The sequence below is a fragment of the Coptis chinensis genome, chromosome 5, assembly GCF_015680905.1.
Source record: "Coptis chinensis isolate HL-2020 chromosome 5, ASM1568090v1, whole genome shotgun sequence".
Lineage (NCBI taxonomy): Eukaryota > Viridiplantae > Streptophyta > Magnoliopsida > Ranunculales > Ranunculaceae > Coptis > Coptis chinensis.
Window position 1 is genome coordinate 1589276 of NC_141460.1, and position 12160 is coordinate 1601435.

The 12160-nt window shown below is 37.5% G+C and overlaps 1 protein-coding gene and 1 non-coding gene across 2 annotated transcripts; both read right to left on the minus strand.

Annotated features, from left to right (window-relative positions):
• Positions 1-906: 906 nt before the first annotated feature.
• Positions 907-1875, minus strand: LOC147496207 (uncharacterized). The gene has a single exon (XM_086561276.1). It carries the CDS (start codon positions 1873-1875, stop codon positions 907-909), a length of 969 nt encoding a protein of 322 aa, XP_086417402.1.
• Positions 1876-11502: 9627 nt separating this feature from the next.
• On the minus strand, positions 11503-11576 carry TRNAW-CCA (transfer RNA tryptophan (anticodon CCA)). Its single transcript has one exon. It is a non-coding gene; the product is annotated as a tRNA-Trp (tRNA).
• Positions 11577-12160: the final 584 nt, after the last annotated feature.

Sequence of the window (12160 nt, forward strand, 5' to 3'; positions counted from 1 at the left end):
TTAAAAAATTGGGTTAGGAACAACACAATTAGTTACACTAACACAATTACATGCACTCTTTATCTGTTATGACATAGTATCTGTATGACCAAGTTAAAACATGCCAAAATCTAAAATAATAATTTGTTTTATATCTAAACTTGTTATTTTCCATTTTCTTTTTTCAATTGTGAATTATAAATTAGTTTGAGGTTTAGGGTTTAGAGTTTAGGGTTCATGCTTTACAAATTTCGTACCAATATAAAAAAAAAAAAAATTAATTTCAAACATATTTCACTCAATTATCCAAATCTAAAATAATAATTTGTTTTATATCTAAACTTGTTATTTTCTATTTATTTATTTTTTTGTTCAATTGTGAATCATAAACTGGTTTAGGGTTTAGGGTTCAGGGTTTACAAATTTTGTACCAACATATTTAACTCAATTATTCGAAATAATAATTTGTTTTATATCTAAACTTGTTATTTCCATTTTCTTTTTTCAATTATGGATTATAAACTAGTTTGGTGTTTAGGGTTTACAAATTTCGTACAAACTTTAAAAAAAAAAATCAAACATATTTCACTCAATTATCTAAACCTAAAATAATAATTTGTTTTATATCTAAACTTGTTATTTTCCATTTTTTTTTCCAATTGTGAATCATAAACTAGTTTGGGGTTTGGGGTTTAAACATATTCCACTAAATTATTCGAAATATATCAAAATTTCAAATATCTTTACATAGAATTCTCAAGTTTCTCTTCTTTTTTTTTTCCGATAAACATTGCCATATATTAAAACTTAGAGAGAAATAGGAGCAGAGTTTGTGTCTAGCATACACTTCGGAAGATGTCGCATATGCAGCTGGTGATAAGTCCACCCAGCTAGTTGATGGGCATCCCCATTTGAAAGTCTACTTATTCAATGAAACTGACAGAATTCAAACAACTGAATTTGGTTCACTATAGACTTATGTAAAGCTGCTAATGACCAAGAGCTGCCTATATCACTAAAGGCATTGACTACACTTGCACAGTCCCTTTCAAACATATACTTTGGCCTCTTTAATCTTCTAGCCAGCAGCACTGCCACCTCTGCTACCACCATCTCAGCTTCCTCAGGTCCTTGAACCCTAAATCTTTGAACTGCTGATCCCACGAGTTGTCCTTCTTCATCCCATGCCAGACATCCAGCTCCTGCCCACCCTGTGTCCCTGTGATAAGAGGCATCAAATCGTATTAATACACAGTTAGGTGGTATGACAGGGAACAAAATATCTAAAGAAATAGAGTGTGTGGGATTAGGAGTAATATGCTGTTGTTCAGTCTCTTTGAAAGCTGGAATGCATTTGTTTGTGCCCATACTACATTTCCTGAGCAAGCTTCCCCTGTGCGCAATCCTGTGTTCAAATTTTAAAGCATTTCTAGCCTCCCATATGCCATGGAGGAGGAGGCAGCTGAATGCTCCAGCTCTTCTAATTGTTTCCTCATTACTTGTGTACCACATCATAAACTGATGCAGCCAATCCCTAATGCCATCCCCTTGAAGACTTTGGATTCTCAAGTTTAGCTCAGAATCATGCCAAGCAGCTCTAGTCCAATTGCATTCAAAGAACAGATGCTGGTCTGATTTTATATTTCTTTCACAGAAAGGGCAAGAGAACTCTCCTACCATCTTCCTTTGGCTTAGAAGAGTTCCTAGAGGTAACACTTTCATATAAAGTTTCCAGAGAAACAATTTTGTACTAGCAGGGAGTGGTTGTGCTGACCATATATGAGACACAGTGATCTGATTGTAGCTGGATGACTGTCCAGTCCAGCTTTCTTTATTTAGATGGATGTAAACTGACTTGACAGTCAGCTCCCCTTTCTTTGTACCATACCACTTCATTGCATCTGTTTGAGCACCTTGTGGTCTAACCACCACCTCTTATATCCTTTGGCTGATGAAGGGGTGGAACAGACTATCTAGTTTCTCAGTATCCCATCCATCTCCATTAGGTATGAACAGATCAGCCACCTTCAGAGTTTCAAGTAATGGGTCATTAATTCCCATTTCCTTGAGAGTAATGGGTAAGCCATCCTTGCAAAGCCAAGGATCATTCAACACAGATGTGGTGGAACCACTACCAATACTCCATATGAGCCCACTACTTATTTTAGAGAAAGTTTTGTGAATTCCTTTTCAGAAGTAAAAGACATTCACTGGAGGACTAGCATTAACATCCTCAATCCACTTTTTCCCATATATACTAGTAAAGGTTTTTGTCCACAGGGATTCCAGATCAGTAGCTACTTTCTATGGTAGTTTGGAGAGCATAGCTATGTTCATGTCCCTAGCCTTTCTAAACCCCAGCGCCCCCCCCCCCCAGAGCCATTGGGTTTCCAAATGTGATCCTACTCAATGGTGTGAACACTATTAGATGTATAAGAGCCATTCCAAAAGAAATCTCTGCATGCCTTGTCTATCTTGTCACAAGTTGACACAGGTAGCAGATAGGTAGCCATGGCATACAAGGGTGTTGCTTGTGTAATAGCTTGGATCAGGGTTGCTCTCCCTGCCTGAGAAAGCAGCTTAGCTTTCTAACCTTTTATTTTGTTGTTAACTCTATCCACAAGATAATCAAAGTCTTCTGTTTTCTTTTGAGAAAGCATTATAGGAACCCCAAGGTATTTGTCCTTAGGTGCAAACAACTTCATACCCCAGAACTTCTTATGCTTAATCTGATTCCTAAACCTCACATTCCTACTAAAGAAAATGCTAGACTTATCAAAATTAATTTTCTATCCAGAAGCCTCACAGTAATCATTCAAGATATCTTTCAAGTGCACACTATCCTCCATGGTAGGTTTAGTGAAAAGAATGAGGTTATCACCATACAAAAGATGAGTGATAGGGGGGATCCCTTTCTAATTTTTATGTCATGAACCTCTTCATTATTTTCAGCCTTTGCAATCATTCTTGATAGAGCCTCAGTAACCAAGATGAATAGGTAAGGTGATAGAGGATCCCCTTGCCTGAGCCCCCTCTCCGGTTCAAACTTTTTTAAGGGCTGGCCCATTGATAAGCACCCAAAATTGTAATATTAAACCCCATTGAGACATATCAATTTGGTTAATTATGTGTTTTATAATCAGGAAATAATCACATTTTCGTGTTTTTGCAGGTTGGAGCAACTAACGTAAAAATGATGATAAAGCCAGCATTTAAGCACGGAATAGGGAGTATATAAGCTTTCCGATTGATCCCATGTGAAGCCCAACAAATCCGGACTAAAGCCCTAAAGACTCAAATAGTACAGAATCTAGTCAGAAACGGGATTACGTGCACAGAAGCGTTAATCTTCCGAAGCTCATATCTCCTGAACCAGAACTCCAAATGCGACAAGTGAGCTGCTCAGACGATCAGTGCGACGAACTCTACACATAGGCGGGAAGTTGTAAAAATGCTACTGGACCGCCACTGGACACTACACATGGACCCACTGTGCGGGCCCCGAAAGATTTGATGAGTCATCATGCAAGACAAAATAATTGGTACAAATAATTGGTGCAAATTTGACATATTGCATGAAGTTAATGAAATGGTTGGATTTAGATAAAGATTATCTAGAAAATGAAAGGTGTCAAATGGGGATTTAGTTTGAAAAAGTGAAAATTAAATGTGGTGGGGTGTTTCACGTGGGAGAATAGAGGAAAAAGCTCTTTTATGTAAAGGAGAGAAGGCTAGCATTTACTACTTTGACTCTTGTTCCATTTTTAACTACTAGTATTTATGTTTAGTTTTTTTAAGTTTTAGTTTTAAGAAAAAAAAAGCTTGTAACTTGTTAATGAAGGAAGAAAAACACTTCTAGTTCTTGAATAAAATCTTTTGATCCTTAGGTAATAGGTTGTTACATTTTTTGTATTTCTTTCTTCTTTCTCTCTCTCTTTTAGTAATCTTCTCTTCTAACTTTCATTTTTTTTTTCCAAGGATCATGAGCTAAAACATTCCCTTTGTGGGGGGTTAATGATGCTTATGTGAGGGATAACCTTTGTGATAGGATTTTAGTAAGTTGTTTAGGAAGAACACCCATTCAGGAGAACTTGGAAGGTTATAGTAGAAATGCATTGAAAGATTAACTCTCTCCACCTCTTACTGAAACCTAAATTCTCAAAAATGTCATCAAGAAAGGCCCACTCCACTCTATCATAAGCCTTAGTCATGTCCATCTTAAGAGCAATGTCCATCTCAAGTTTCTCATTCACTCCTTACTCCTATTTTCATACTCAATCAAAACCTAATCAAATACTCATGTTTCTCATTTACTCCTTACTATTTTCATATGCAATCAAAACCCAATCAAAATCCTAAATGGAACACGAAGATGAAGAAGAAGCATTTGGGGTAATGCTTGAGGTGCGACAACAAATTAGAGAAAAGAGAAGAAATGTTGAAGGTGAAGAACAACCAATAGAAAGTGAAGAAATGGCAAAAAATGTTGAAGGTCAAGAAGTAGTTGTAATAGAAAATGAAGAAATAGAAGATGCGACTAGTAGAGCAAATGAGATGCCGAGAAATCGTCGACGACAAAGACAACCAAACCTAAATAATGAGGTAACCAATTACAACTATAATTTACAAACACATTAGAATGAATACAAAACACTTGATTGATTGATTGAATGAATGCATGAATCTACAAGAGAGCATTGATTAGAATGAATGCAAAACACTTGATTAATTGAATGAATGAATGCAAAACACTTGATTGATTGCAAATACAATTTGGTATCAACAACATTTAGAACCCGAGCCCAAACGACACCACTGGGTCATTTGGGGACTCTAGTAGCCGACATGGCTGGATCGTTTGGATCCTCTATGAAATGACATGGCTGGGTCGTTTGGTTCCTCTATTGAACGACATTTTTGGGTCGTTTAGACTAAATTTAGTGATAAGTTCAAAAAAAAATTTGGTGACTTTGTTTTAGACAAATTGTTTTAGACTCTTGTTTTATTCTATATGTAGGACCCTTTACCGCGATCTGAGAACCGATCCTCTGCAAACTCGAATGACGTGGATGATTGTCAACCGATTTTAAGTGATACAACAGAAATATTTACTATGGAAGAAGTATGATGGAGTAGGAATTGATTTCATTTGTTTTGATCTTCTTAATGAAATTTTATTAGTGTATTAATAATAATTATTGTTTTTTATGTGTTTATGTCTTTCATACACGTAGTAAGGCAATTGGTTAGGCAACCGCTAGAGGAAAACAAGTTAATGTGGTTGTGTTAATTGAAAATTCAGAGTATGCCAAGGGAAACCGAGTAGCAAGGTTGAATTTGGCTTGCGAGTGCTCGGGTGTGTATCGGTCACACAAGAAGGAAAGCGAAAAGAGGGCTAATAAGATAAAGTCGGAAAGCAAGAAATCGGGATGTCCATTTAAGTTAAAAGGTGTTTTCCAACGCAGCATTGTCGATTGTTGGAAAATAGAAGTTAGAAATGGTATTCATAACCATGTATTGATGAAGACCCTTGAAGGACATGCATTTGCTACTCGTCTGACTATTCCAGAGTTCGAGTACTTGTTAGAGATGAGTAAGTGTGGAATAAAGCCTAAACAAATTTTGGATTCCATCAAGAATAGGTATCATGAAAACATATATAGCATATCCCAAGTCTATACTGCAAGGCAGAAGGTGAGGAGATTGGATATGAACGGTCTCACGCAATTGCAGAGATTGCGTGAGTTGTTAGCAAAAGAACATTATTTTAAGGAATTGAGAGAGGATGAGAATACCAAGGAGATAACGGGGTTGTTATGGGCCCATCCAGAAGGTGTTAAGTTGGCTCGGACTTTTCCAATAGTTTTCATGTTAGACACCACCTACAAAACTAACAGGTATCGGTGGCCTTTAGTACAGTTTGTTGGGGTGAGTTCAACGTGGAAGTCTTTCACCGTGTGTCAGGTGCTACTTCAGTCTGGAATAACAGTCGACTATGAGTGGTCCCTACTTCAGTTTAGTGGCTTGCTTGGTGACAAAAGCCCATCTGTGATCGTGTCTAATAGGGACTTGGCCCTGATGAGTGCCGCTGATAAAGTTTTCCCTAACGCACACAAGCATCTATATAGATGGCATATCGCTACGTGCGTCCTTTCAAAATGTTACGATATTCTTCCAAGCACAGAACTTGTAGAGAAGGCCCAGTTCTCGTGGAACACTATAGTTAAATCGAAGACAGAGGTTATTTTCCAGCATAGATGGGATGCTTTGGAAAAATATTATAAGGTTGAGTACTCCAATTTTGTTAGTTATTTGCAAGAGACTTGGTTTCCTCACAGGGATCGATTCGTATATTGTTGGACTGACAAACACATTCACTTTGGGAGTACAACAACCAATAGAGTTGAAGGGTCTCATGCTCAGGTGAAACGTGTACTAGGAAATGCAAACCGTCATAATTTTTTGAGTATGTTTAACCTAATCCACCCAATTCTAGAGATCTAGGTGTCCAAGATTAGAACTAATCTGGAACAAGTGTAATTTGATTTACCAATTCTAGAGATCTAGTATGTTTCCAAATTATAACTCAGCACCACCACCAGATTCCTTTGTTTCGTGAACTCAGAGGCCTTGTCTCACGCAAATGTTTGGACTTGCTTTTTGAAGAAATAGATACTTGCGTAAAACGTGTTAAAGATGGAGAGATCAGGTGTTGGTGTTATTTGCGCACGAGCCATGGACTGTTAGAGTCAATGACCCTGTTGGTGATGGCAACTGCGGTTATAGAGCTTTCTGTATTGCATTAGGAAGAAGTCAAGAAGATTGGTCACAGATGAGAAAGGAGTTGCAACAAGAGCTTATTTACCACCTCCCCCTTTATTGTACTTTGTACGGTCAAAATGAGGTTATTTTTGTGAAGAAAACAATGCCACATGAAGAAGGTTACGCACCTTTAAATAAGTGGATGAGCATGCCCTTTGTTGGATACCTATTTGCTTCAAGATTTAATGTTGTCCTTCTGCATTTAGGACATCATCAGTGCTTCCTTATCATGTCGCTGAGAACCCAAGCAAATCCTAAGAGAGTGAAAAAATTGTTAGGTAGCGCACATGTTAGTGGAAATCATTTTGTCCACCTTGAACTTGTTAAAGATTGTCTGATTCCTCCAGTAATGCGCCAATGGCTTAGAGCTCGATATGATATTGCTGATAGTTGGAATTTGGCATTCACAGCAAGACAATTGGAATTTATGGCATTGAACATTCCCAATCTAATATGGGAAGACGATCCCATTGAAGACCCAATAATACATGTTATCGACTAAGTTGTTCAATGTTGTCGATATGATATTTTGATGTAATTTGGAACAAGTGTAATTTGATTTTATTTTGATGTTATTTGTAAATTCATTTTGACATGTTATTTTGATGTAATTTGGAACAAGTGTAATTTGATTTTATTTTGATATTATTTGGAAATAATGTTTGGGCTTTTATTTGATTTTATTTTATTTGGAAATTGAGTGATCGACTAAGTTGATCCGGGCGGCAATCGAGTGATCGACTAAGTTGTTCAATGTTGTCGACATTATATTTTGATCTAATTTGGAACAAGTGTAATTTTATTTTATTTTATTTTACCTCAACCAACATGGTCAGGTCGTTTAGACTTCAAACCAAGCGGTCTGAACTGGTCGTTTGAACTTTGAACCAAGCGGTCTTCTGGTGTCGTTTGAGACAGAGCTCTCGAGTTCTTTTATGGAACGATCTGAATGCGTCATTTGGGAATTCAAAGGGACGACATGGCTGGGTCATTTGAGCATTCAAGGGGACGACATGGCTGGGTCGTTTGGGCAAAAAAAAAAATTTTAACAACACTTTCATATCCAAAAAACAAACAAATTCCACTTTCGAAACATCAAATTCATATACCAAACATCAAATTCATTTCAAAACATCAAATTCCACTTCAAACCATAAAATTCATATACATCAAATTCATTTCCACATCCACTTTCATTTCCAATACATCAAATTCATTATCAAATTCAATTCCAATACATCAAATTCATTTCCACATCAAAACATGTATTCCAATACATCAAATTACACTTCACAATACATCAGATTCAAAAATACATAAATTACATCAAAATAGGAAGCCGCATTCAAAAATCAACTTCGACTATTGTACCGCCCACCACTGTACTTGCACCTAGTCAAGTTGTATGCCTCCTAGAACTCGGACCTTGCTTCCTCGGGAATATTATTATCACCCAATTACAGAGCTCTCTCTAGCAACTGACTCGTTTCATCAATGACGTTGTTCTATCGAAATAAGAATGCAAAACAATTATTATTAATTACCATTTTAAAAGAGCGTAAGCAAAACACAATTAGAAAATCGCAATACTCACAATCGGTGCACAAGTGGGAAGTGTCTGCAGGGAGAAATGGATAGGAAGCCACTCGGGATTTACCAATCAAACGTGAGAATGCCTCACATACGAATCCATGTAGTTTGGATGACACTCCCATGGATAAGTACAGATGGATCCTCGACTGTTAGGTTGGATCACATGATTCTGCCACGACTCCCAATATACAGGCCCAACAGTTGTCAATGTCCATTTCACTTCATACCCGCGTCCGGCTACAGTCCTGGTTGTACAATTTGGTGTTGGAGGAGTTATGGGAATAAACTGCACATGACCCAACTGACGTATGACCCTTGCAACAACGTAAATCTCCACAACATCAAAAAAGCATATCACTCCCTCAAAAAAGGCAATGTCATCGACTAGGCGTGTAGCTCTGACATTATTATATGGACGCCAATCAACCTTAAACAAAATAAAATGTGTCATTAATCATATACTCCAATTATCAATTACTAAAAAAAAATTGAAACAAACTGAAATACTTACATTGAACACCGTCATATCATCAAGTACCGCTCAATAATACTGCAATGCATGACATGTGTCCTCATAGTGCAGAGCGGTAACTGTGTGTCTAAGAACACACGACTCAAACAACTTATACTCCAAGTTTGGGATTGGCCTGAATAACGGGAAGTACTCATAGATCCACGCCTAGATATATACACACACAGTTAACATACTAATAGAATAATATAATTAACATTAAAAAGAATCTGCAAAATATTTAAGTTTTACCTATAGAAGAGTCAAGAAGCCTGAAATACCTTTCACCTTCACACACATGGTAGTCTCAAGTCCTCTATACAAAAAGCCAAAATTGCTACACCCCACACATACTCGTCGATCTCACTGAATTTCAGCAACAGCCTCAAATAGTAAACCGGCACTCCAATCCTAGACTTGTTGGTGAAGATAGTACATCCAAAGAAAAATAGTAGATAAGCTCTTACAGCCCGCTGTACCTCCGCCAAAGTCGGCACCTTCCCCTCTACCTTTCCATCTTTATCCTTATCGCGGACCTTTCAAGCAAACTGGCTCTGCAGGAATTCTAGCCTTACCTTTGAAATGAACCGGCTCGCATCCATCTCCGCCTTAATCACAGGCAGCGAGATACCCAGAGCACGGTGTAGGAGACTCTCCGATTGTTCACGGGTCAACTCCGTGTTCCCTCGCGCTGCTTTGCCTCTAATCGCGACGCCTAAGATTTGGGAGACATCATCCAAAGTCACAGTCATCTCCCCAAATGGAATATGGAAGGTGTTGGTCTCTGGATGCCACCTCTCCACAAACGCAGAGACCAACGACGGATCGTGATGTTTGTAATACCCAAATACGAGATCATAAAACCCAGTCCTCTTAAGCTCATTTTCAAATCTTGGAGATGTTTTGAACTCATTCTTGACATCCCATTAGCTTAACTTGGATAGATGCGGAACACACTTCAACACTCCGCGCTCCGGCTGAAACAACAAAGACTCAATGAAGAGAAGCAAAAGGTTTTGTAAAGACAAAGGAAAACCAAGATACTAAGTCAATGATAATACCTTCTTTTCCCAAACATCGTGAGCCAAATGCATCGGATAGTCATACAGAAGCTCTGACTCAGTAGGGCCACCACCATATACACGTTGTGCGTACTCCAAATCATCCTTCGATTTTCTCACATAGTCTCCCACTGGAAGTGCTTCGACTTTGACTTCCACCGGTGCTTCAGCTTCCATCAATTCTTCCAAATCATCATCCTCCTCATCATTGTCAACCTCTTTATCACCCTCCTCATCACTAGACTCTTCCCCATCATCTCCATCCTCACCATCATCATCCCCATCACTTTCAACTATACTATTCCCACGATCCATTACTATATTTATATCTACATTATCTAAATCTTTATCTACATCTAAATCTTCTACATTAATATCACCCTCACTCTCAGTTTCACTATCACTCTCAGTATCTATATTACTCGGAACAACCTCAATGTGGTCCCCTCTACGTACTGAGGCCGAGGTGCCCGCTCCCTTTCTTCTCTTCTTCTCTCCTTCTACATCACATGCATTAGTAGGATCAACATCATCCGCTTTTCTATCGCCTCTACGGATTGAAGACGATGTTTTCGACACCCCATAACTCTCTTCTTCTTAGGCTCAGGCGCGTCACCTTGATCCGAAGAGAAACCGCAGCCACCAAACAACTTCTGTACACCCTTGAATGTTCAGAATATGATTTAGATTTGATTAAACTTATTATAGTTACTAATACTTATTTTATTTTTCTTTGTAGCAATGGGTCCTCGATCAAAGAATATCAAGAATGTAGATCATAGTTCCTTACTACGTAAATTAGAAATTCTTGGTTATTGAGATTCATGGGCGATTTGGATTAATATTTAGGGATAAATATTACCTCCCCCCTTTTACCTTTTCAAACAAATTGAAATGATTGAAGTTTTACTATTTGGAATTGTGTAAGGTTTAATTCCTATTACTTTGGCTCGATTATTCGTAACTTCATATTTGCAATACAGACGGGGCGATCAGTTAGACCTTTGATTAAAGGGGATGGTTATATGAACTCCACTAAAACGAACTCCAAATGAACTCCACCACTTAACTCAATGAACTAGAAGCTGATTTTTGGTGGAGATGTTTTCCACACAATAGAGATCATCCTCACAAAAAATCAGCTCATTTGAAGATGTACAACCTCATCAAAAATCATTTAGAAAGTTATGAAATTATCCAACGATCCAAATTTTTTTAATTTCGATACAATTTTTGACAAGGTTAGACATATTCAATTGAGCTGATTTTTGGTGGGGGTGTTCTCCATCATGAGATGTACACATCCACAAAAAATTAGTCCTCAGTTCATTTTGTAAGTTCATTTTTATGAGTGGAGTAACTTTGGAGTCGCTATAAGGTGGAGTTCATATAACCATCCCCTTGATTAAATAACATATGTTTTTAAATAATATCTCGTTTTATGATTGACCTCCTCCTTTCTTTAATCCGCAAGAGGTCAAATTCAGGCGTCTGCTCAAGTTATTTCATTGTAATTTGACCTAAGAAGAACAGAATCACGCTCTGTAGGATTTGAACCTACGACATCGGGTTTTGGAGACCCGCGTTCTACCGAACTGAACTAAGAGCGCTTTCTTATCACAATATAAAATACCGTAAATAAAAAATAAAGGGATTTTTTTGTAACCCCCCACCTTGCATGCATATGCATATAGTATCATAAAAGATTATGTATGTTCAATTGATCCTTCATTACTGCACATAGTAGAAGTAATAGATAGGGATGACAGGATTTGAACCCGTGACATTTTGTACCCAAAACAAACGCACTACATCCCTTTCTATTGGACTACAGTGTCAATGTAGAGAATTCCCGTCTTGTTTTCCGCATCGTAATTTCCTCCATTGATATACAATTTATCATGCTTGGCATTTATTCTTTTTCGTATCATATAACATATTCTCATACAACACATATAACATATAATATAAATAAAATTATATCAGTAATGCCCAAAAAGTAAGGTGGCATCTTTTTCTGTTGTAAAGAAAGGAAAGTATCATCCACCAGGTCGCTATATATATCCATTTTAGTTAGGGATGCCGCGTACAAATAAAAGTGATCCTTAACTACATATATATCTGATCATATATGTATTACAATAAAAAAGGAGGATTTTCAATGCGAGACATAAAAACATATCTCTTCGTGGCA

Excerpts from the sequence above, each read along its gene's own strand:
- LOC147496207 (XM_086561276.1), bottom strand. The coding sequence starts at position 1,875 with ATGAAGTGGTATGGTACAAAGAAAGGGGAGCTGACTGTCAAGTCAGTT.